Below are 25574 nucleotides of genomic sequence, written 5' to 3'. Positions count from 1 at the left end.
AAACTAATTTGTGCGGGGAGAATTTCGTTCCTTTCCTTCATTTTAGTTTTTATTTTGCGCCAAGACGTAAGTTTACTGACACCCATCCAATTATCCAATTGCTTGCCAATAGCATTCAAAATACAAATTTTTGAAAATGCCGCAGCCATATTAACCCAACAATATTTTGTATACAGTATAGTATGATACCATCTATATTTTCCTGGGAGAATCATAAGATCAGCACTACCTACTATATTACCTACGTCAAATATTAGATGTAGTAACCAATAAAGTATTTTTAATCCAATTATAATCCAATGGCTAGCGTATTTATTCAAGTTTTTGTATATATCTTCGACTGGTGATTCCCTATTTTCTCCCTTTTGATTTCTTTGAGCTCGTTGAACTTGCTTTGCTTCAGCTTGAAAATGTTTAGAATCCTTTTCCTTAGTTACCCTTTTTCCTTCTTTATTTACTTTATTCATAACACCTTTATAACTTTATAACTACAGTTATAGTAGACTTTAGATTACAATGTTGCGGGGCTATCCAAAGGTTCCGGTGTTCTTTCATCTCCGACATATATATATATCGGAGATGAAAGGAAAACCGAAGCCTTCCCTTTGCAATTTTGGGAAAGTCCTCTAATGCTTTAGCCTAGATTTTATCATAGCTGTAATTAAGCAATTGTTGTCATTCAGTCTGATTGTAATTGTTCGATATTTATGATAGCGAAAGTGGGTTCGAGGTGACAATTGGTCGCCGAACGTAGCCACGGTCACGGGATAAACGTTTTGCCTGACGAAGGTGTGGATCGGTTGTATTGTTCTCCCTAGAAATCACATAGAATTGTACTTTGGAGATGTCGATATAATGGGACACACGTTGTATTAGGAATCAAACTCCAGACAGAAACTGCCTAGCAACGGCGTTTGGATCTTTCTCGATGCTTCCAAAGAATACACAACAAACTCTTGGCAGAAACTGCCTAGCAACGGCGACTGGAACCTTCTCGATGCCTCCAGCGAGCATATAACAAACAAATGCAGTCGTATAGCGAAAAAGATTTTCATCAGATATTCATTCGCGTGATCGCCTTGGAAAGTGATACATCAAGCAATTTACCGAGTGTCTTAGCAATCGTATTTTTTTGTGTTTAAAATTATTCTACGCATAGTAAAAAGTTATCCCGTTGACCGTGGATTCGTTTGAACCCCGGAACATTGTTAATAGCGTTAATTAAATTCATTATTCGTAAAACCTATCAATCGTCAATCTCATTATTCGTTAAATTCATTATTCGTAAGACATATTATTCGTTCCTCTCATTGTTCGTTAAACTTATTATTCTTTAATCTAATCATTAGTTAAACTTATCGTTTGTTAATCTTATCATTCATTAAACTCAATATTCATAATATTTTGTAAAATCTTGTATATTCGCGTAAATATAATCTCTGTTTCGTAAAACGATGGCTAGTTCAAACGAAGAATTGTTACGCGCCTTAAATTCTAATGTTAACCCGACATATAATATAAAAAAAGGCGAATGAACAATAGCCCGTTCGTATACTTTATTCACAAGGCGAAGTTACACTTCAATAGCAAAATACAGACTGACTTACTGACTAAAGGACTGGGATCTTTCTCCTCACTATGATTCACATATCTCACGGGTGGGAATCCGGCTACTGTCTATTCTTACTGCTATCGCATGACCAGGTGTTATATGCATATCCTGAGGTCGGCGGATTCCTGGCTTCTGGGCGACGTTACAGGGGCCCCGTCACCAATGGTGACGCTCTTCTTGTTCGAGTTAAGTAAATATACGATATTATATATAGGATATACAACATAAAAATATTAAAAACACATTATACCATACTTTTTATTAATTTATATTCTGGATAAAATATTACATTATGCTATATCACATGATATTCGCTAAAACATTCCAAACACATTTGGGGTGATTTTGGGCACTTCGAACAATACACTGTAGTTCTTTTTATGTTTTTTCTCGCTTCTTCGCGTGAGAGTTTGCCTCTTCTTCTTGTAACATAGGGTGCACATCCTTATATGCTTGCCTTCTTGATTTTTACGTATCCCCAAATGGTGGGTCACCTTCTTCGTTTTCTTTCGATGGTTGTCGAACACAATTTTGTCGAACACACAGACAGTATTTTCTGAGGACACATTGGACCATTCGTAAACGAGAATTTCCCGAAATTGTCTGATCAGTATTTTTTTGTTTGTGGCTATTTGGTACACAGTATGAGCATTTACTATAGTTCTGCCTACGAGTAAATGTAATGCTAATTTCTGATACCACTTGATGCTTTTCCGTATCGTAGTGGCATATGAGACTATCTGGTCACTTCTGTCGATACCAATTTTTCCATTATTATATGTAGTTACCGCCAAAGGTTTCTATTTTGGAAGACACATCCGTGATATGTAGAATTCGAGCTTGAAATCATAATAGGTGCATGTTTTGTTGATAATATTCTAACATTTCAAACATCTCTGCATTTGAGAATCACAATACCGTTTTTATCCTCTCGTGCTATCATTTCACCTTTCTTCAACGGGCACGACATTACGGAATTGGACATATATTCTTTGTTGTGCCGTACAGTTCCAAGGACATGCGTCCTAAAATTTAAAAATTTCACTACTAACTGATAGCTCGTATAAAAATTGTCGACGAACAAAGTTCGTCCTTCATTTAGCAATGTATCTGCAAGTTCAATGCAGACGTTCTCAGCTATGCTAACTTGCTTACTTCCGGTGGTTTCTCGTCCAGAATATACTTTTGCAGACCATATGTAAGCTTCGGTGGAACACAGTTTGAATAGCTTCATACCATACTTAATGTGATTTCGTCGATATGTATTGCCGGAATGTTAGTCGTCCCCTCCAAGGAACCATTGTCTCGTCGACTACAATATCTTTGCCTGGTGAACAACTTTGTTGGTAATTGTCTATTAATATGTTTATGAGTAGTAAAACTTTTCCAAGTCTGCTACTCTGTTCTATAATTTCGTTATTTGCAAAATGCAAGTTTGCCAATAGCGATTTTTCAAAACGATTACGGGACATTCTGTTGCGTGGAAATGAGAAATTGTAAAGACGGCTCGTTGACCAACATATAACAAGCGGTGTCTGTACTAGACATCCAAATCATTAGTTCGATAAATTTTATAATTTCTTTGGAAGTAGTGCCTTTCCACCTCCTATGTCGAGTTTGACCGGTCACTTCATGTTGATGTAATTTTTGCTCTGCATTAGTCTCTGTGACTAAAAGGCTTATCATTTTTTCATCAACGAATAACGAAAACACTTCACTTGCGCTAATGTCAGACGGCAAATCCATCAAAAGTCCGCTTTTTCCGGTGAACGGAAATGTCTGTTGCATTGAATATTGTTCAATGAATTATCAATAGAGTCGAATTTCTCTTCTTCGTCTATGGCTAGTTCTTCCAACATGTCTTTGAGACCTTCGCTTGCACATGCTTCCTCAATATCCGAGTCCGAACTCGACGAAATTCTATTTATAACTTTTTTTCTAAAATTCAATACTTCGTCATCACTACTCTCCTTACGTTCAAATATATTTTCACGCTGTTTACTGAACATTTTGAGGATGAAAAAATCACTGATGTACGTGTCACAAATATGCTTCTCGACTAAATGAAAGATCTGAGATATCTGCCATGAGATCCCTCGGAATACTCTAGCTGGAAAACTGATCGCTTTCTCCATTTCAAAACTAAATAAATTTTTCTTTAGAATGAATCGAAGGCGATAAACAATGAATTCCCACTTAGCGCTCTATTTACGTTCTGTGTACCAGCGGTTGGATTTGGGCCCCGCAGGAAACTTAGCCGAATCACGCTGGGCGACGAACGTGTTAAGCGTGAATCGCGTCAAACTCAGCCATACAGAGAAACAGCCCCGTGCAAAATTCAGCCGTAACAAAGAGATTAATAATTTACTTTAATAATTAATAATACAATTGAGTGTGATATATTTTAAAGCACGGTATGACACATAGACCCACGTCACAATCTTCACACTCATAGCGCGATCTTCGTCTTACATCATTCTTTGAACATACGATACAGTTTCGTAACGCTTTTTTAGATTTTGTGGACCTACAGTGCGATGGAAAATGTTTTCCGCTTAGTCTGAAGGGATGATCTGCGATAGATTTGTTAGAGCTAATGTTATTATTCGTATAACCGAATTTTTCGAAAATTTCTTTAAGTAATCTAAGGTGAAACGCTCGCATTGTTACTTTTTCTTTCTCTTGAAGCTTATATAAACAATACGCGTTCCAGATTGCCACATCAAGCAGATGGAAAAAATATATTTTATACCATTTAACACTTTTTCGGACTGATTGTACACTCGATATTACTTTGTCCCTGTTGTTGACCACACCCATATTGGCAGTGTAATCAACAATACAAGACGGTTTTTGAATAATTTCTCCGGTCTGATAGTTTATTTTTTTAGTATTTATATAATCCGCGGAGTGGGAAGTTGACAACATATATACCTCCCGTTTGTCTTGCCACTTGAGAGCGAGCATATTAGGCGATGATCGGAAGCATATTTCACCCTTGTCTAGTTTTTCCTTCATTACAGGCATTTCTCTTCTTCGCGACTTTACGGTGCCGCACGCGTTAGTTTTATTATCATGTAAATAACTGAATAAGGTCGGGCTGGTATACCAGTTGTCAACAAACAATGTGTGCCCCTTTCCTAAATATGAATTCAATAATGTGAGTACAACCTCAGCCGATTTTCCTAGATATTTTTCGTTCATTTTTGTTATTTCGGAATCGCTGTCGGCATATACAACAAAATTTAGTACGAATCCCGTTTTGCAGTCGTACAATACAAAAAACTTGATATTAAACATATTCCGTTTGGACGGGATATACTGCTGGAATGATAACCGCCTCTTTAGCAATAAACTTTCATCCACGCATAAATGGCGGAATGGAATAAAACAATTTTGAAAGGAACGACAAAGTTTATTACAAAATTCTCTAATTTTTATCAGTCTATCGGAATTAACTAACTCAATTTTACTGAAGTAAAGAATGCGTAATAGAAAAACGTATCTGTCTCTATTCATAATTTTGCCAAAAACATCGGTTCGCAAAAATTTATCCTTTGTCCAATATTCGGAAAAATGTAATTTCTTTACTCGCGACATTAGTAAACGAATTACAAAGAAATTATATATTTCACTCAATGTTGTTTCTCTTTCGTGAGGTTTTAGGAAAGAGCGCTTAGAATTGTCCATCTTGAATTTGCGGTACTCATTCGTTTTTTCCACAATAAATGACACTAATTCTTCAGAAAAAAACAGTTGGAAGTAATCGATCGGAGTTGCAGATCGATTAAGCTGGATTGACATGCCAGAATTGTGGGAATCAAATTTATGCACTTGGGGTTTCAAATTTTCATATGACCAGATTATTTTTCCGCATGTTGTCTCTCCGTGAACATCGGAATCTTCTGATTCGGACGAATTTAGTGTTCTCAATTTTTTTCCATTCTTCCAATCACGTTTGTTTTTGGTTAAGTCATTTTCGACTTCCGAGTCTGTTTCTGAATTGTAGCAAATTGCTCTTCGCTTCCTATTTTGAAATGACATTTTGAGGTTGAAGATTCTAAAAAATTATAAGGATATGAATCGGCATGTTAAAAAGAGCATCTAATAATGGTATTTATTTTAACAAAAAGCAACAATTGATACTTCACACTGACATATCAAAAGCAAAGACTATATATTACATCTATATATTGTTAACACTCTCAGAAAACGTTGTGAGGGCAAAAGAAGCGTGAAGCAAGACAAATGAAACAGATCATTTACTTCAAATGGTGAATGAGTCAGTAGAGTGAGCCAGTATAGTGGCGCATCATACCTAAGAGGTTAAAAATAAACGAAGGTATATTTCAGATACTTCCTGAACGTGGTATTTTTAATACATACCATGAAAAGATAAATAAAGAAACGACCAGTAAATGCTAGGATTGTGACGAAGAATTGGAGGATGCACAGTATGCTCTTGAAAACCATGCAGAAAAAACGCTGACTCCTAGAAATCTCACTGATACAGTCGCTGAGAGTGAACAGCTCTGGAAACATTTTAATGAACTCTGTAGGACGATTATGAAGAATAGACAAGAGAAAGAAAAACAACATGAATTCTTTAGAAGACGCAAACGCAGCAGGCGTGCATAGAATATTCCTTAATAAAAATCCTTAATTTTATAGCTACCGCATGATGTGGAAACAATATTACTATACTCATTACAGAAGCTATTTTACCTTCGATGAAACTTTGTACTTGATGGAACATTAAGAGTCCACATAACCTCTATGCACGTGGTAGTAGGTAGATGATCCGCCATTTCATGTATAACACTGGATAACTTCCCACAACAGGATGATTCCAGCATGGAATAAATACAATTTTAGTATATTAACGAAGAAATTTTGTTATTAATGTTAATATAAATTAAAAAATAGTAACACACCGATGCGACGTTAGGTTGCTAACGGAGACAACACGTGATAATATTCCTGTATTATCAATGCTGTCGATGAAACGTGAGACACAGTTATTCCACAGTTACTCACTGCATGATGAACCTGCACAGGTATACATTAATTATATTGCTAGAAGAAAGAAACATCATAAGAGAAACTGTCAACCACGTGCCGAATAAACAATTAAACTTAATAGTTAAGCACTGCAACACTATGTAGTTATGTATTACGGTAAACGCACAAAAGGCGAATCCACTACTTTGCTCAAAAATTTAATTTATTTTAGCTATATAATTAATTGATTATAGTAACACTTGAACACATTGGTACACGTGTTGACAGTTGCGGCTATATTAGACAGAACGAGCATAGCACAGAACTAGCAGCGCTTGAATGAGATGCAGCAGGTAGTCGAACTATGATACGGTACGGTCGATAAGGTAGTTGAGAGCAGATTTATTAAATTAAATAAAATTTATTAACAAATTATAGCGTCAAAAGGAACAAGAAGCCACTATGTAATATACAAACACACTAGTACAAATTAAAATAAAAAAAGCTACACTATAGTACGCTCCAAATATTAATAAAAAACCGTTAATTAGTTGATTATTTGCAATATAGTCAAGATTTTCATATTTTATGAACTCTAGAGTTATGATTTATCATTCTGAATCCTATGAACAATAAGATCGAGATGATAAGAATATAAGAATATAAATATTTCAAAGTATACACAAAATCACAATCTAACTTCTTACGTGAATGAGTTCTATAAAATATGAAAATAAACAAGGGGGAGAAATTAGAATTCACTGATATACATTAAATTGGTGCAAATTAAAAGCATTCGTAATATAAATAACTGTAACCATCCACGCATACAGGAGTTTTAATCTCTATCAATCAAAGAACGCACTATCATAAAGCGTTTTTTACACTACTTACAAAGCAATAATACACGATGCCTATGCATGAGATAAGCTCAAATTATGAAATAATAATTTACTATATAGGACAACAATATTAGTGATAAACACATTGATACTTCACATGTAGAGTAAGAGGTTTAAACGTAATCAATACTAAATGCAACGTAAAAATACACTGAGCGGTACGACACACATAACGATCCCACTTAGTGACATGACAAATAGTTAATAATACTAAGATTCTGGAATTTTAGTGAAATAATACGATATTTCGATTGAACTTGAAGCACGTGTTGACACTTGGGACAGAAGGCGGCCATCTTGATACGACTGTGCAAGGTGGCTAATTAATACTTAACACAAGAAAATTATAAATTCTAGTGTAAAATATGTAAATAACATGAAGAAGAAACCATCTCAATGAAATTATGTTGTATATACTAACAACAAATAACCAAGACATACATAATATGAGAACGAATAAATATGAATACATATGCATGCCAAACAAACTACAATAATATATATGTCGGCTTTACATTAGAAATAGGGTTAGGGGCGTGAAACGAATCTTTATTAGGATTACACATTGTTGTTATGCAATAGAGAAGACATTGACTAGTGCAAATATGATTATTAGTACAAGTGTGTATATTCTAGAATTGACAAGTAACCGCGGTGATTAGACACTAATGACAGTGGTCGAAAACGAATCCGCGGTCAACGGGATAACAAATGTACTTTCTTCCAAAGTCTAAATTGGACTCGATTTACCTGTCTACGATACAAGTATTACTAAACTAGCTCTTTGTTAAAATGTAAAATATTCACCGAGCGTAAAGACGCTATGTAACCCGCTAGTGAGACCCCGAGCGTAAAGACGCTATGTAACTCGCTAATGAGACCTCACGAGAGAATTACTTTGCGTCGCGATGATGCTGTAGAGGAAAACTATGATGGGGTGTGTCTAAGGACACGAGATCATCGGATTCGTCGAGGATAGCCTTCGTTCAGAAAGTGAGGGAAATTGACGTTGCTGTTAATTGGTCAATTTCCATGTGGGTGGCTAGAAAAGGATGGTAGCCGTCCTTGAGGGAAGGTTGCTAGCGAGAAGCGTCGTTCGTTGAAAAATAGATCTCCCCTATCTTCCCGTAGTTGGGACTGTTTGTCTGTTTGAAGGACCTTAGGTAACTAGATCTTAATGTTTATAACGACCCTCGGACTAGCTGATCACGTATTGTGGAGACGCGTCGGCATCTGGTAACCATCATACCCGAAGAATAGGATCTGCGTGTGGCGAGCCACGGAACAGAAACCGTTGGAATGTTTACTGTCGCGTGCCGCCATAAATATTTCTTTTAAGGAGAGCTATAGAATTACTCCGTACCTTTGTTAGACAAAGCGTTCATCCCTTGACCGCGGCTACGTTTGGCGACTGACTGTCGCCTCGAGCCCAAGCTCATTATCACAAATCCCGAACAATTACAATTGGACTGGGTGACTGCAATTATTTAATTACAGCTATGGTAGATTCTGAATTACAATGTTACGGGATTTTCCCAAAATTCCAAAGGGAAGGCTCCGGTGTTCTTTCATCTTCGACATATTAATAAGGAACCATTTGGCTGAATAACGAAAAAACATATAAAGAGTTCTTTAGATTATGTGACGCGGTCAAAATCAAATTTCAGGAGTTGAATTTAAAAACATTTTGTCCCTATGAATTCACAACCTCCCAAAGCTTTGAAATCCACACATATTTCTTCCTTCAGATGATTCTGTGATTACATTAGGGTTGTGAAGACATATTTTAAGTGAAACTAATTGTTTTAACTCGTAATTATTGTTAAAATAAGAATATTTAATGACAATTAATTGTTATTAAAAAATGTATAGGTTTCACTAATTGCTATTAATTTTTACTAACTAAAAATATATTTTTAGCATAAGAATATTTAATAACAAATAATTCTTAATAATTTTTATTGGGTAAAAATTAACTCTTAAAATAAAGGTATTTAATAAAAATTAATAGTTACTAATTCGGCTGCAATGGTCGGATCGCAAAACAGCTTCCAAGCCAGTCAAATGCGTTTGTCACGTCGAAGACAGAAGAAATCACGAAACCAATAGATCGCTGGTGGTCTCCTCGCGTCGCAGTAAATATATTCGTACGTTTCACGAATAACGTGAAGGAATTGAACTTCGTATAAGATGATGGAAATTTTATTGTATAAATCCAACGGAGTGACGGTTCAAAGTGTTACAGAATAATTAACAGAATAATGTGTTGAGCGCTAATGTAGGAGAGTTTTTATATGGAGGTTTTAGTCCCTTTGGAGGGGTTATCGTCCGATGTATATCAGAGGCGGCTATTCAGTTGCTGTTTTGTTATTATTTCGATAGCTGTGGCATGCAGGATGTTTCGTCTACTTTATTACTGTTTCTGAGCGGGTGACAGGTGCATCAGACGCAATGCAATACTTGAAACTTGCTTGTTGAAAAATAGAAGCAGTGCTGTCCATGATATTAACGCTGTGGTATATGTGTCAACACAAACATGGCATACATATATTGGAACTAGTGCCGCTATGGATATCGCCCATGTGATTCGAGTTTTAACAAACGTAGCCGCGTATGGCGCGGGGGTACCGGAAGAAATCCGTCCTTAATTAAAGCCTTAATTAAAGCTTACCGTCACACCGACGAATATTTTTTCCTCGATTCTGAAGTTTCATAAGGCTGCTTTTTAAAATATTATAACAAACTAAAAAGAAAGCACTGTTTGCAAAAATTTTATCATTTCTTTAATTTTTGTAGCAATAACTCTTAAATTCATAATAAAACTAGTAGATGATATAATATAGACGCAATGGGAAGGTTATCAATTCTTCACCGGTAGTGTGTATTTTACAAAACAATGAGTATAAGTATTTTCTTACACCATTAGAATATGTAATACCACCAGAAAACGGCGGTATAATATACATACATATATACGTACATAGGCAGTTCGAATGAAAATAGAAAAACGTTTGAGAGGCGTTCCCTACATACTAAACAAGATAATAATCAATATTGACACTTAAAAATAGCAGAAAATATTCTAAGGCTCGATAAAGTTTTTGAACTAATGCATGATCCATTTTTTAATATCACTCGTACTTTAATCATACAAATTGTTATGTATTCTATGACTTCTTTCAATATATATATATATATATATATATTTATATTATATTCAATATATATATTATATATATATAATATATATATATAATATATATTGAATACATATATATATATATATATAGTTTCATAGTTTCATAGTTTTATACGTACGACAATAAATATATCAACCCTATAATTCATTATTATAAAAGTATATCAGATTTGCCGGCGAATCTGTGTTTAATATTTTTTTTACTATTAAATAATTCAATATTAGATACGTTAATATTACCCGAATATTTACACATTACATTTTCAAATATTATATCGCTTCCGTTCTTGTTCCAGTAAGGTTTTGTCACGTTATCGGAAGAAGGAAACATTACAAATAAAAGAGACCAAAAAATTTCTTTGGAAATCGTTTCATAAGTAAACAGATTAGGGATATATGTGTTTCCAGGACGAGATTTATTAATTCATTCGTACTATAGTTAACGATAATATCGTTAAGATATTAAAAATTTATTTCTGATTTAGTGTGCGAGATTTACTTTAATTCTATTTCTCCATTTTCATTCATTCACAATCAATCTTTACAACTTTGCCTTCACAAAGGCTTGAGAGAACTATATTCATCAAATTATTTCTTGACGTCCATATCCATCACATGAGATTTTGATAAAGTTTTTCTTAACATATGTCACTGAAAAGCATCCGTAAAAAAGATTTAAAAAATTTTTCACCTGCTCTACATAAACTTCAGCTTGTTATAACTTGCAGATCTATTGGGCTAATCCTTCTTTCCAATTTTTTTTATGTGTTTGTTAGATAAATAAGCCTGCTGGAAGAATCTGGCAAATAAAATGAAATAGCTGAGGTACATCAGCATAGCAAGTTTGATGTTCAAAGGCGTAACGTGACATTCAACTTGAGCACTGTGTACATAGTAGTAAGCTGATGCAGTTAAAATGCAACCCACAACCATTTGTGATAGCTGTAGCGTAGTAACAAACATGGCGACCCATTTTGGTATATTGAACCGCATTGCTTTCAGAGCATAATAGGAGTACATCCAGGCATGAACGAAAGAGTTTACCAAGCCAAACCACTTGCCATTTCCTGTGGCCTCTGCATAAGAGAACCAGGTATAGAGAAGGACTGTTACGTGATGGTACCAATGTAGAAAAATCAACGGTTGCTTTCGTAACACAATGAAGGCTGTGTCGCCAAATTCTACTAGCTTCGATAGGGCAAAGGTCCACGACCAAAAACCGAAAACTGGATCTTGAGTAAGATGGCTGGAAAGAATATAATTACATTTCTATTATGATATAATATTTTGGAAATATTGTTATATGTTATGAGCATGATATATAAATTGAAGTTACATAGTGTGTTTCTTAATATCTGTCTGATGTTGTGTATTTTTCACATTACAAACAATTTACTTTTATGTTGGAAGTGGCTGAATTTATTTCAAGTATAGTACAATAATAACAAATGCAGTTATTTTTGTTATAATATCAAAAATAAAAATTTCCATTTATCCATATTTTATACATTTCTTTGAAGTTTCTCAATTTTCCAGAGCATCGAACAACATTTTGCAATAAAAGTTAACAAAAAGACGCGAATTTCCAGTATTAAAGAAAATTTACAGATAAAATTAAATTATAGATTAAAACTGTTTAGCTGAATTCCTTGCTTGTAGACAATTGCTACGTTTAAACTATCTTTCTAAACGTAATAATTTCCGGGATATTCCGTAAAATATGTTTTCAGTCTCAATTTTGCAGGATATTTTTGCTCCTTCGACATAGATTTTCCCGTGTAAAGATAATATATGTCAAATATATTACGAATCCCCTGTTAGATACGTATGCTATCGCAAGGCGGATTGAGCATGTACAGATACTTTTAGCATAAAATTAAATTCTGTATGCATTTACATTTAAAAAGTTTCGGGCTAATTATTAAAAGAACAGTTTTTAAGGTAAATGAAGTTTTATTATCTATTATTCAACACACATCCCTTCCTTGTCATATTTTTCTGAATTGCTTCTACAGTATCCAAACGCTACCCTTTCCGTGGCATCATCAACGGAAACCGGGAAAATAATCCCAGGCAGCCCATCAAATAACTGAAGGGCATTCTAGATGTGCGACCGATGTAAATGAGGGTTAATAAAGTCAAAAGCGAAAATAATGTCGGTCGCATTTTTTGATTCAAGAGGATTGATTCACTGTGAATTTGTGCCCCCCTCCCTCGCCTCAGCCAGACTACAACTAGATCATTTTACATTAAAGTACTTGATTACCTTTAGAAAAGAAAGAGAAAGAAAAAAAAGTCAGGCGAAACTTATATCAATTACGAGAATGGTTTCTCCTGTACCACAACATTTTTGCTTGAAAATCGATCATGGCAAAGCTGAAGGTGATACTGGAAGGGTAGCATTTTGACGATATAGAATCATTTCAGTGGAATGTGACAGTTACTCTGAATATAATTTCAAAAAGGCACTACATAATATGCCTTCCAACCTTTCGGTTGAACGGCCGATCTGAAATTTATATGTGAGGGAAGGAATATACGTTGAGTAATAATAAAATTTTATTTATCTTAAAAGTTGTATCTTTAATAACATTAGTTTCGTAACTTTTTAACTGTACTATACTTTTGCACTGTATAAAAAAGCCTCAATCAATTTTTTTGTTCAGGGTGAGTCAAAATTATCTGTTAGGATCACCATACCGTGATTCAACATTCTCGGTTTAATGATAATTGACGTAAAAAAGTTACCGCAGTTTTGATCTTGATTTTGACCAAAGACAAGTCGAGGTCAAAAGTCAATTTTTTTTTATCACGAAGGCTAGCCTTGCAAAAGTGCCAATGTCGCAAATGAACCGTTCTATTGAAAAATGATAAAGTTCTATTGGCTACTACATTGGCCACATTATGTCTACATTTCATTCATATTACAGTTAGGGAGGATGTAAATAACGTAATATTGAGGAAACAGGGTGTTATTATTACTTAGCACGTGAGATAGTGCATCATAAATACAACAAAGTCAACTTTATGATTTCGCATTATTCTAAAATTACTTAGTGCATGAGAAAATCTCTTCATACAGCAGTTACATGACACCGAATAAGGCACCATTTGGTGTTATTACTATTTTGCAGTAGAACACGTATAGTACACATGAAGATCAAATATGTTTTTTCTTTTTTATAAAATTAAATTTCTTTATACGTTGGTCGATACACCACGTTATTTACTATACGAAAATATTAACTTGCTCATGCCACAAAGCGATTAGTTCAAGACATATTTTAATAAATTACACTTTCCAAACAATGTGACAAATGTAATGTATATCACCTGTAATGCATCGATTAATGCATAAAGAAATGTGATTTTATTTTAAAGAAACGTAATTATCCTTCATGTGGCCTTTACGTGATTACTAGCAAAATAACAATATGAAATCGTACCCTCTTCTGCACCATTCATCTCTCGTTTGAAAGGCATTTTTCATGTTGTAATTTTAGAATAATGTGAAACCATGAAGTTAGTTGCTACCTTAAAGTCCTATTTCCTCATTAATATCACACTATTTACTTTCTACCTGTGAAATAAACATATTGTTAATAATGTCAGTAAGAGCAAGAGTAGAACAGCATCATTCTTCAAATGAACGATTAAAATGCGACCATGCTTATTTTTAAAGTTCATCGTCGTGACGAGTAAAATAAGATGCAAGCAAAAAATATTTGTCCTTTTGAGCATGAATTTCAAAGTCTAGGTCAATTTTGTGGCAACTTTCTTGCGTCAATCTTCGCTAAACCGAGAGAGTAGAATCTCGCTGTGGTGTTCATGACATATAATTATCATTGTCTTGAAGTCTGGACCCACCTACATAATTCGCTACATTTTGCGTATGTAAATACGACCAAACTCTAATAATTGCATCATTCTGGTATGAGAATTTAATAACGAAAATAAACTCAATCGAATGATGAATTAATAGATGCAAGTTACATTCTTCAAAACTTTTTTTATAAATTCATTTCATGCATAATGCTTTGAACAAATATCCAAAATTTAATTTTTATTTGGATAATGTTTTCAAATATGAGAATTTATATTTACATAATTTATATTTCATAGATAATATTTGATTACTAAATAATTTACAAGATATTACATATTCTGTTGAAAATATTTTAAGAAGTAGAATATAAAACTGATATTACCTAGGTATACAGATGCTGTGGTAAAATCCATGATGCCTTAATACATGAAACATACCCGGCATGCTTCTAAGAAACCCAAAAATGGAGTATATTGCAAGTAGTGCACTCCACAAAATAAGCATGCCTCTCAATTCGTATTTTGGCCTATTTGACATGTAATGTTTCCCGGCAAAAATTAGGGCGACATAGATACCACAATAATAAAAACAGTTCGGAAACTGGTCCTTAAACCACATTTGAGTATCCCAGAAATCGAAGTTTTTTTCGAAGTCGAAGATATACGAGTAATTTGGTACAGTGAGCGGCGTATGACCCAGGTTGTTCATGTTGGATATTTTTTCTACTTGCTGATTATCAAAAGCTTAGGAAGAAGATACAGTCTTCGTCTTTGTTGCCAATTTACTGAAAAGAAAGAAAAACAATTACTGACATTGCTTTTTCAAATGCAGGAAATCAAATATTTTCAAAAAAATATGCGCAAGATAATATACAATTTTAACAGAGTAAATGATTAATTATTGTAACAACAGTATCGAAATATTATTACACGTTCGAAAAAATTGTTGTAAATCACTGAGAATCTATAAGTACCGAAATAATTGCAGCTAATGCAATTATAGTGCTGTGCCTTGATGTATGCATATACATATATGTAGTATCGTGGAAAAATTATCTAAGAAAGACCCGACGAAATATATACAATGTTGCGAGAAAGCGTGTTCGACCGATAAGCCGAAAGGATCGAGAAACTTCAATGGGCCTAATGGATCATCAATGTATCCTCAGTCCTTCAGTTAAATAGTTACTTGGAAGAAAGCATAAGTGGCCACGATCGCGGGCGGTTACGGAACGCGTGCGTGTTGGGGGCATGAAAAGACGACAAAGAATGCTTGAGGGAGAAGAACGATTAATCTTCAATTGTTAATTGAGAGTCTAGTTGCGTGGAGTTAGTTAGCTGCAAGTCGTCAGTTGAGTCGAGAGAGAGTTGCGTGCGAGTTGCGAATTGGTTAATTATTAGTTGCCGAGTTGTTATGGCTTGTTAATTATTGTCAGTTGTGAGTTACTCATTTGGTTGTCGTAGTTATATTATATTGCTGTATTAGGTTCATATTAGATAATCATCGTTTTCTGTTTAAACCATTGTAAATAAGTCCATCTATCAATAAATTTATCATATAGGATAGAAATCCCCGGAAATCCTAATTTCTAGTAATTCTGATGATCATTCTATATTATATATGTCTATATGGTTGTGCGTTTCTGCCCCTACAACTTAAACACAACTTAACCGATTGTGGTTTCAAATTCGATTTACAGTTCTCAAGAGATTCGTACCTGTCACGGAAGTGTTGTAGGTTATACAGCACCTTGAGGAAAACAAAATGACAGGCGATATTTCTGATCTCCGGGAGGGAGAGTGTTCATTTTCTTTTTCAGTATAACAGATTCACCCATAGATTTTCGAAGGTATTAAGAAGGATTAAATAAAATAAATATTAAAATAAAATGATATCCGACTACGCAAAACTAAAAAAATGATAAAAAAAAAGGGCAAGATGTATGTGTTTCGCTCAGGTATGTGAAGCACACATTGAAATATGTTGAAGTAACTGACAATTTAATCATCATTGTAACAATTTTTAATCAGAGCGAATGCCCGACTACGGCATTTCTAAATGTTACTTATTTGCAAATTTGCTAACTATATCAATTATCTAAAAATATCTGAATGTCTACCTTATATTTCAGAGTAAAGCGCATGCATCCCGTTTTTCTTATTTCTTTCAGTTTTGCATAGTCAGGTATCACTTTTTAAAAATATGCAGTAACTCGCAAAGATATTTAAACGCCTTTCAAAACAGAATTATTTTTTGAAACTGGGCTAAATGATTTGAATTTTTTTTTTTTGAGAAGTTAGAAGGATTAGTTAACTGGAGACTTGCAAAAAAGTTATAAATAAATTGCAGTGGTTCCGAATCAGAAAGAGAGTAGTAAAAGAAATTTGTTACAATTTTGTTATCTGGCTCTATAGCGAAAATTAAACAACAAATTTTGAAGAATTATATCATTTATATACGTACTGAAAATTTAATAGAAATCAGTTGGTGCAAAAACAGCAACAGTCATCGAAAGATGAACAAAAATGTAGATTTATCACAGTTATAGGCCGAAAAAATCTCGTTAAAAAAGGTCGTAGAAAACTACGATTTTCATCGTGTTTAATCGTTTGTAACAACATCAATCAACTTCGATGAATTTTTCGACAAATGACATAACTCTTTAGAACGTGTTGTTTAAATTTCCATTACAAGCCAGATAAAAAATTTGTAAAAAGTGCTTTTTACTTTTTTCTCGGCAATTCTGTCCGATTATATTATTTTTCAACATTTCTTTCTATACGTCACCCAATCAACTAATCTCTCTCTCTCTCCCCAAAAAAAAAAAAAAAAAAAGAAAAAATTTTTAATCATTTTTAAAAAAGTTATTCTATTTTGAAGGGTGTTCGAACACTTTCGTAAGCCACTGTGTATATTTTATTCTTATTAGTTGATTTTAGCTTGATACGTGCACTGTGCTCGAGCGATGTGCGATCACTTCTTTTCAGTTTTGTGGATAAATTATATCTTAATAAATTAAATTCTATCAAAAAAAGCTGAAATTTCGGTCGGGAATTGGTAAAATAAATACTTACTCATTTTAGTGTTGAATTCCTTCAAAAATCCATTGCCCATTCGTCCCCTTCGACAATTTTGTTATTACTATGCACAAAGTGTTTTTCTACGCATAAAGTAAACTATTCACTAGAAAGGTTCGCCCAATCGGTAAATGTATTTGAGGCAAAACATAATTCGTTTATTATGATTTTTGTGGAGGTGGTCGAACCATTATTTTGTATTGGAAAATGTGTATTATGAAACGATTGGAAGATGTATATTATGAAACTACTATCCTTATAAGTATTAATTTTTAGATAGCACTTGTCTTTATGTTTTCTATTTCGACTTTTGGTATAATATGTATTATAACATCTAAACATTAACTTTTCACGAAAAAATTTCACTTCATTATCGCATTTAATGCAATTCAAGATGTCATGAATTATTTTCCGGCAAATCAAAAAATCTACCAATTTGTCATAGTTGCTACTTTATGTATATCTCAGAATTCGTATAACTTCATGGCAAGCCGATCGGCGAGCAATAAAATGAGTTTGGTCTTGATACAATATCGAATTTTGTTTGAAACCAATGAGGAAAATGGAGTGGAAGAAGATTACTTGTGTTTACGTAGCCGTGGTCAAATTAAATGGTTTAACCCAAACCTAACCCAAACATGGTCTGCAAAATACGATATATAATTGTAATTCATATATTATAAATCCTACTTATATATACTTATAAGAAGATACTTATAAATTCTATACGCTAGCCTTTTATATTTTCTTATGAATTTTGTTTAATAAACAGGTGTACTATTCGGTAATTATTCAGATTTCAATGACCTTGAAATATACTGTCAAAATCAATATGCTGAGTAATTTTGCCCCAATATATATGTATAACCTGTTTAGTCTTAGTTTCAGAGATATACACAAAACTATTTTCAATACTACATACATAATATACAGGGTGGTTGGTAACTGGTGGTACAAGCGGAAAGGGGGTGATTCTACGCGAAAAAAGAAGTCGAAAATATAGAACAAAAATTTTTTTTTAATTTTCTTTTTTTTTAATTTTTCCATCGAGACAACGATCTACAGTGAGATCCGTTATAACGAGACGTGATAAAGTGCACGCGTACCGAGCGAAAATTCAGAGTCGATTTTCTCGAAAACAAAGCCTCAAACGAAAAATTTTTATTCTATATTATCGACTTCTTTTTTCGCGTAGAATCACCCCCTTTCCGCTTGTACCACCAGTTACCAACCACCCTGTATATTATGTATGTAGTATTGAAAATAGTTTTGTGTATATCTCTGAAACTAAGACTAAACAGGTTATACATATATATTGGGGCAAAATTACTCAGCATATTGATTTTGACAGTATATTTCAAGGTCATTGAAATCTGAATAATTACCGAATAGTACACCTGTTTATTAAACAAAATTCATAAGAAAATATAAAAGGCTAGCGTATAGAATTTATAAGTATCTTCTTATAAGTATATATAAGTAGGATTTATAATATATGAATTACAATTCAGTTTATTTTTTGTATTACTATTGGAAAAAAGCTATCTGTTACAAATTATTATATATTATTATTATATTATACTATTTGTGTACAAACATTGTAAGTGAATAGAAACATAATTATAATGATAATTAAATTCTGATTCAGAATAAAAGCCATCTAGATCTGTACATTCCTTATCTGTACATTTCTGCTGGCTTTGATTTCGCAGAAAACCGGTTCTATTGCTGCAAACCTGAGTTTATTCTCTTTAAAATGAAGATAAAGAAATAAAGAATAACAATTTCAAATAATGAATCATTTCAATTATTTAATTTTTTTCATCATAGAGATGACATAGAGAAAATGATCTTATTTTATATCAAAATAACGAAAATTATTTTCAACTGAATCAATTATTTTAAACTTCCTGAAATTAAATAACATACGAATGAGATTTTTAATATTAATTAAAGTTTTAGATATTATGACAAATATTACATAACTTGTAATCAAATAAAACATGTTAATTAAATAACTACTTTTCAAATATTTCATTCAATTAATGGCAAAACCTTAACCCAACAATACACACCATTAATTCAATAAAATACGGCACATTTCTAGCTTTTAACGTATTTTCACGTGGACATTATTTCTGATATTGACATAATATATTGTAATTCGAAACTATTTGAGAGATTAGTAAATTAGAAAATACGAAGTAAAAATAAAAGATTATTTCGCGTTACAACTTAAGGATGAAATAATTCCAAGAAAAATGATGTACTTATTCAAGCAAAGTAGATTGCATGGTTATATCAAAATATCTTCTATTGTTGTACAATCTCATTTCAAAATAGTCTAGCCAAATTTATATTTGGGAGCAACATTGTAATTAAATTAAAAATTGCTCGTTTCTAATTTTCAATATACTTCTGATATTTGAATCTGAGATAAGATATTTAATGAAGGAAAAAATTTAATGAGCTTCACATAGTCGGGATCAATTAGACATGGAAATAAATTTTATCCGTGGTAGTTCTGAATAACTAACTAATAAACTATTTTTATATACGCAGATGAATACATCGGATCATTTTGAGATTCTATTACTTTATAGAATCGTAAAAAAGGTTGGTAAAAATGTTGCATCTTGAATGAAAAATTAAGCAAAAAACTAATTTGATATTTCATATATCTAAACGATTAATAAATATTTAGTCTCTTTCCTTCCCTTTTTTCATCGTTCAATAGCAAATATTCTGTCATAAATCTTGAAGTTTTTAAAGGGATGTCATGCGATGATGACAAACCACCGTTTATTAATTAAATTTTAAACCTGATTGTCCCAACCGCACCGTCTCTTCCTCTATAGTAAAAGACTCACAACTGAGAGTCGAACAGTTGAGAGCATGATTCAAGAGAGGGCGGTAATCTTAAAACCTTTAACACACAAAGAAATCGATCTGGTTTCCAAACATTATAATACAAAGTTCTAAGATTTCGCTGCAGCATAAGGTATCGACGAATAAAGATAAAATTTACGCAAACGTAATAATATACAATTTAGACAATACGAAGTTCTTATGATTATTGTAGATATAACCCTACATTTACCATAATCGACTAACCAATTCATCAATTATCCTTTTCACTTCCGGTTTATTTAATTTAATTATAAATTTATTTAATTTAATTTAATTTAATTTAATTATAAATGATTCTAGAACCCAAGAGCTTGGATCGAATAATGTTAATACATTTATTAACAATTCGGGAGAATGTTGGTCCGAATTTTTCCATCTCATATTTACTTTGAAAAAAATTCTGACTCGTTAATTTTCTTGTCAAGAAATAAAATACTTGAATGTTACTACTTACAGTTGAACGCGATTTTACTTCTTCGAAACGATGAAACACTTTGGAGTCCAGTTTTTATTTCTACGGAAATATTTCCCGGATCCAAGTACCTCTGCACTTTCTCTTCGTACGTGTGTAACTCGGCAATGAGAAATGGTATACTTGGATAATGAACATTTGCAACTGACGTAGAGCGTCTAACATCCCACTCCTGACACTATATTATTACGTATGGATAGAATAGAATTAATGTAGACACATGTACCTTGGATTGAGCTATTTTTACCGATTTAACTTACATTTATGCAATACGTACGATTTCAGATGATGACGCACATTGAAGGTTGTATCGCAACTTTTTTTTTAAATAAGTATCGACTGAGAGCAAAGTGTGAGGGGTCAGAATTTCGACCTTAAATAAAAGTTAAGGAGCCGAATACTTCTATTGTGGTCGGTCTGCCAACTATCCCCTTTACTTCAAGTATTAAGTTATTTGAAGAATTGAGAACACATCCGAAAAATTTAATACTTAATAATAAAATTTATCTTTACGTTGCATCGAAACAAAAGCATATGTTGTTATTTATCTATTTATTTGCATGTTTAAATATTGGTTAAATATAGATTTATAGACTTGAATAGAGATCTCTATCACACGTGTAATTAAATTCCTAGCTTAGTCGACGCATTTTCATACCATTTATTCTCCTCAGCTTCTACAATTGCAAACTTTCATATTATCTTTGGCAAATGATAACAAATATTTCGGTTCGTAATCACCAAAGCATGAGAAATAACATTTTCTAATTTCTTAATTTGTTGTGGTGGAATTACTTCGATAAAAGTGACATTTGAGAAAGTTTGGATGTACACAGATAATACATGATCGTTCCAACAGCAACTTGTTTCTGGTTTACTTGCGCACAATGTTACACACTTTGGAGAGAAAGTAAGAAATAAAAGGAGGAAGAAAGAAAGACACGAACAAACTGATGAGAGATATAAATAATAGTCAACAATTCCTAGAGTGATTTCTAAAGTGGGCTTCCCTCAATAGTAGATGCGTATTTAATATGGTAAATATTTTGACTAGGAGGAATCGTTCGCCAGGGCGGAGTTTCTAACTTAGACTATTCAAAGCTACGCGATTTGACATTTTTATAAAAATATATACATATTTACTTTGCTGCAAAAGATTAGAAATCTCGATTCGTAATGATTAGATTAGATTTTTGGAAAACATCCGTAATTTTCCTGTCGTAAAATCGAACACCTTGATGTCAATACATACAATTCAGCGCCATTCTTTTCCTTCAAAAATTAATACCAGATCACCAATTTCGATTCAGAAACAAACACTTCACGATAGAGCAAATGCATAGGCTCATTAACGAAATAATACTAGCATTAGAAAACAAACAATACTGTGCAGCCCTCTTTATGGGCATAGAGAAAGCATTTGACAAAATAAACCACTACAAAAAATCCTACTACAAAAAATTAGGAAACAATTCCAGCAGCAAGTATACCAATTAATAAAATCTTACTTAAGCAGCAGAAGCTAAAGACATCAAGGCAGAGGTTCCACAAAGAAGCGTCTTAGGACCAATACTATACACACTATACACGATCAAGATACCAACAACTACCAATAGCAAAATACTGACATTCGCGGACGACATAGCTGTACTAGTCAGACACACTAATCCTGTAACAGCAGTCACATTACTACAAGAACATATCACAAAAATAGAAAAGTGGCTGCAAGATAAACAAATAAAAGCAAACCCCGATAAATGCAACCATATTACACTCACACTGCGAAAACAGATACCACCAAGCATTCCACTGAACGGTACGCACATAACACAAACAAGGCAAGTCAAATACCTAGGACTCCATTTAGATACACAACTCACATGGAAATAGCATACTAAATCAATAATAGACAAAATACAGACAACAAGGAGACAAATGCAATGGCTAACAAGTCGAAAATCCAAATTAAGCATAGAAAATAAATTAAAAGTATACAAAACGATCATAAAACCAATCTGAACGTACGGAATATCACTATGGGGGACAGCAACAATGAGCCAACAAAATAGAGACAATACAAGCAAAAATTCTTACAACAATAGTAAACGTCCCATGGTACGTTAGAAACGAGGACATACGAAAGGATCTGGGAATACCAACGGTCAAAGAGGAAATTAGCAGATATGCAGAAAAATACAAAGAAAGATTAGGAACATACCCAAACCGGCTAGCTGCGGAAACGATCAACACCTCAAGCATGGAAAGAAGACTGAAAAGGAGACACCCAGCAGACCTCACAAAGGTCACAACCTAACAAACACCACAACCTAACAAACACGAAGATGGTATAAAGACACAACCTAACAAACACGAAGATGGTATCCTGCTGGGGGTAGTCACCCACATGATAATCAAACAGTTAAAAAATTCTACCAAATGTCCAAATTGGACAAGTTGTGAATGAAAAGAATTAAATAAAAAAAAAAAGAAAATTCTTTTCCTTCAAGACATCATGTGTGAAATTTCATCCTATCATGTAGGATGCTTTTCAAATAGCTGACCAAAGTTTAGTGTAGTGTTCTATCATTTCTGAGGATGAAAAAGTGTCAAATAGGCCGGAAAACTTCTTCTTACGGAAATAAAAATATTTTTTTTGTGACAGGCTGTTACGTCGGGCGACCGTCTACCTAGACCAGGTCATACACCGCGGGCCAGCCGGACACCAGATGTCCGCTCATCCTTACGACGTACCCTCAATAGCCTTAAGGATCCGTCATAAATCCCAGTAATTTGCTAGCTAAGGTCCTTCAGACCCAACAAACTTCTGTTTTCCGAATCATTTCTAAAGACTATTGTCTACTACGGCTTGACAAGGGAAAGTTAGTTTTTCTCACGTACGATGCTTCCTAATAGCAACTTTCTATCGAGAGCGGCTACGACCCTTCCTAGTCCACCAACCTTCGTTTATCCAATCCGAAGCAATGTATACTGCCCTCAATTTCCTGACCAAAACTGTCATGAACAAATCCGATGGTCCAGTGCGCTAGACACACCCGTCACTAGCTTTCCTACGACACAACATCGTCACTGTACCTTATTTCTCTTACGACATCAGGAGGGCCAAGTCAACTACTAAGTTTAAATCTAACGCCTAACGGTTAAATCTAAGCACAACGCTAGAGGAGCGTAATTCACGTAAACTACCTAAGTCGGTTCTCGGTATTGTCGAACATCCATCTCCTCCACTAAGTATACTATAGTGCTACGTCCACTAATACACTAAATTCAATTATAAGAGCCTTGCTCTAGTGTGCATCTCTATCTTATCTTCGTGCGACAAGTTGTTATCTACGATTTATACCTACTCAACAGTGTAACTTAAGTGTTGGAAATATATAATTTATAATTCTGTGAATCACAGTGTTATAGTAACTGAATCACCCCTATTATCTCAACGGAAATCAGGGGATCCATCAATTCGTGGTGTCGATTGCTATAATCGCAACGGGAATTTACGATTCCCGCTGACGTCTCTCCTCGCGATTGCGTCTCCCCGCGATTGATCGAAACTACACAGGCTATTTTAAGAATGCATAAAACTTATTTAAAGAAATTGTTAAAAGTGAATTCCTTTTGCAACATACAGGCACTTGTTCATACACGAAGTGAAATCTGTCCATTCGAAATTACAATACGCTATCTTGCTATCTATATTAATTATCAAACGTTTCATTCTTATCAAAAGAATCTTTACGGGTTGCCAATCAGTCACGGGCGACCACTAGATTGAAGAAAGCATAAAAAGATTTCTTGATTTCAGAGATGACAAAATTAAATGTAATTTCTATATTCAATAAATGACATAGCAATAGTTACTGCAATTATTTGTTATTTTATTTTATTTCTTATTCTCTACTCTCGGAGAAAATTAGCATTTACACTATCCTGATGTCGATGTAGATGATAATGGTGTGGTGTATTCAGCATTTGCAACAATCACTTATAAAATTTATATCACACAGCTGACTCCAACTACTCACTATGGAAGGCCTCCAGGAAACTCACGCGCTCCCCACAAATAATCCCTCCAATTCGCTTAAATACTTGTCTAAAGTATTCAAGCCCCATTCCCCCAAAGCAGCCGCGGACGTTACTGAAAACTTGCACACCCCCTTCCAAATGTCCCCTCCTATCGAACCCTTCATTTCTGCAGAGACTATAGAAACAATCAGTCGCCTAAACCCCAAGAAAGCAGCAGGGCACGACCTAGTAGGCAATAAAGCAATCAAGGAACTTCCCATAAAAGGGTTCGCACTCATCACATCGATTTTTAATGCTATCCTTCACCTTGAACACTATCCTAAGGCCTGGAAAATCTCATTGATTACCCTCATCCCCAAACCCGGTAAACCGATATACGAAACCTCCTATCACCCAATCAGCCTTTTACCTACCCTGCCTAAACTATTCGAGAAGATGCTCACAAATCGACTCCTTCCACTCCTAGAGAACTTGAAAACACTCCCACATCACCAATTCGGCTTCCGAAAACAACATTCCACAGTAGAGCAAATC

General features: G+C 33.9%; 4 protein-coding genes across 14 annotated transcripts; all 4 read right to left on the bottom strand.

Annotated features, from left to right (window-relative positions):
• Nucleotides 1-1926: 1926 nt before the first annotated feature.
• On the bottom strand, nt 1927-2846 carry LOC117151574. Its single transcript, XM_033320386.1, has 2 exons — nt 2505-2846; nt 1927-2412 (listed from the first exon to the last, which is right to left on the bottom strand). Exons 1-2 carry the CDS (start codon nt 2844-2846, stop codon nt 1927-1929), a joined length of 828 nt encoding a protein of 275 aa, XP_033176277.1.
• LOC112212744 lies at nt 2833-3747 on the bottom strand. The gene is made up of 3 exons (XM_033320385.1): nt 3457-3747; nt 3132-3391; nt 2833-3085 (listed from the first exon to the last, which is right to left on the bottom strand). The coding sequence occupies exons 1-3, from the start codon at nt 3745-3747 to the stop codon at nt 2854-2856; spliced, it is 783 nt and encodes a 260-aa protein (XP_033176276.1). The 3' UTR covers nt 2833-2853.
• A 215-nt stretch (nt 3748-3962) lies between these two features.
• On the bottom strand, nt 3963-7847 carry LOC100748407 (piggyBac transposable element-derived protein 4-like). Of its 8 annotated transcripts, XM_003488929.4 has the most exons (6): nt 7508-7835; nt 6547-6661; nt 6338-6441; nt 5999-6144; nt 5759-5930; nt 3963-5672 (listed from the first exon to the last, which is right to left on the bottom strand). In XM_003488929.4, exon 6 carries the CDS (start codon nt 5654-5656, stop codon nt 3989-3991), a length of 1668 nt encoding a protein of 555 aa, XP_003488977.1. In that variant the 5' UTR covers nt 5657-5672; nt 5759-5930; nt 5999-6144; nt 6338-6441; nt 6547-6661; nt 7508-7835; the 3' UTR covers nt 3963-3988. The 8 variants fall into 8 exon arrangements, with proteins under 8 accessions (XP_003488977.1, XP_024222935.1, XP_012240261.1 ...); XM_024367167.2 differs by lacking the exon at nt 5759-5930 and having other exon boundaries at nt 7757-7847; XM_012384838.3 differs by lacking the exon at nt 5759-5930.
• Nucleotides 7848-11111: 3264 nt separating this feature from the next.
• On the bottom strand, nt 11112-21164 carry LOC100748215 (elongation of very long chain fatty acids protein 6). 4 transcript variants are annotated; one of them, XM_033320383.1, is made up of 5 exons: nt 20982-21138; nt 20440-20543; nt 18200-18260; nt 14923-15324; nt 11112-11960 (listed from the first exon to the last, which is right to left on the bottom strand). In XM_033320383.1, exons 4-5 carry the CDS (start codon nt 15246-15248, stop codon nt 11453-11455), a joined length of 834 nt encoding a protein of 277 aa, XP_033176274.1. In that variant the 5' UTR covers nt 15249-15324; nt 18200-18260; nt 20440-20543; nt 20982-21138; the 3' UTR covers nt 11112-11452. The 4 variants fall into 4 exon arrangements, with proteins under 4 accessions (XP_033176274.1, XP_024222940.1, XP_012240260.1 ...); XM_024367172.2 differs by lacking the exon at nt 20440-20543 and having other exon boundaries at nt 20982-21145; XM_012384837.3 differs by lacking the exon at nt 18200-18260.
• Between the last annotated feature and the right edge of the window lie 4410 nt (nt 21165-25574).

This window comes from Bombus impatiens, unplaced genomic scaffold, assembly GCF_000188095.3.
Source record: "Bombus impatiens unplaced genomic scaffold, BIMP_2.2 scf_0303, whole genome shotgun sequence".
Lineage (NCBI taxonomy): Eukaryota > Metazoa > Arthropoda > Insecta > Hymenoptera > Apidae > Bombus > Bombus impatiens.
This window is presented reverse-complemented; position numbering and strand designations above follow the sequence as displayed.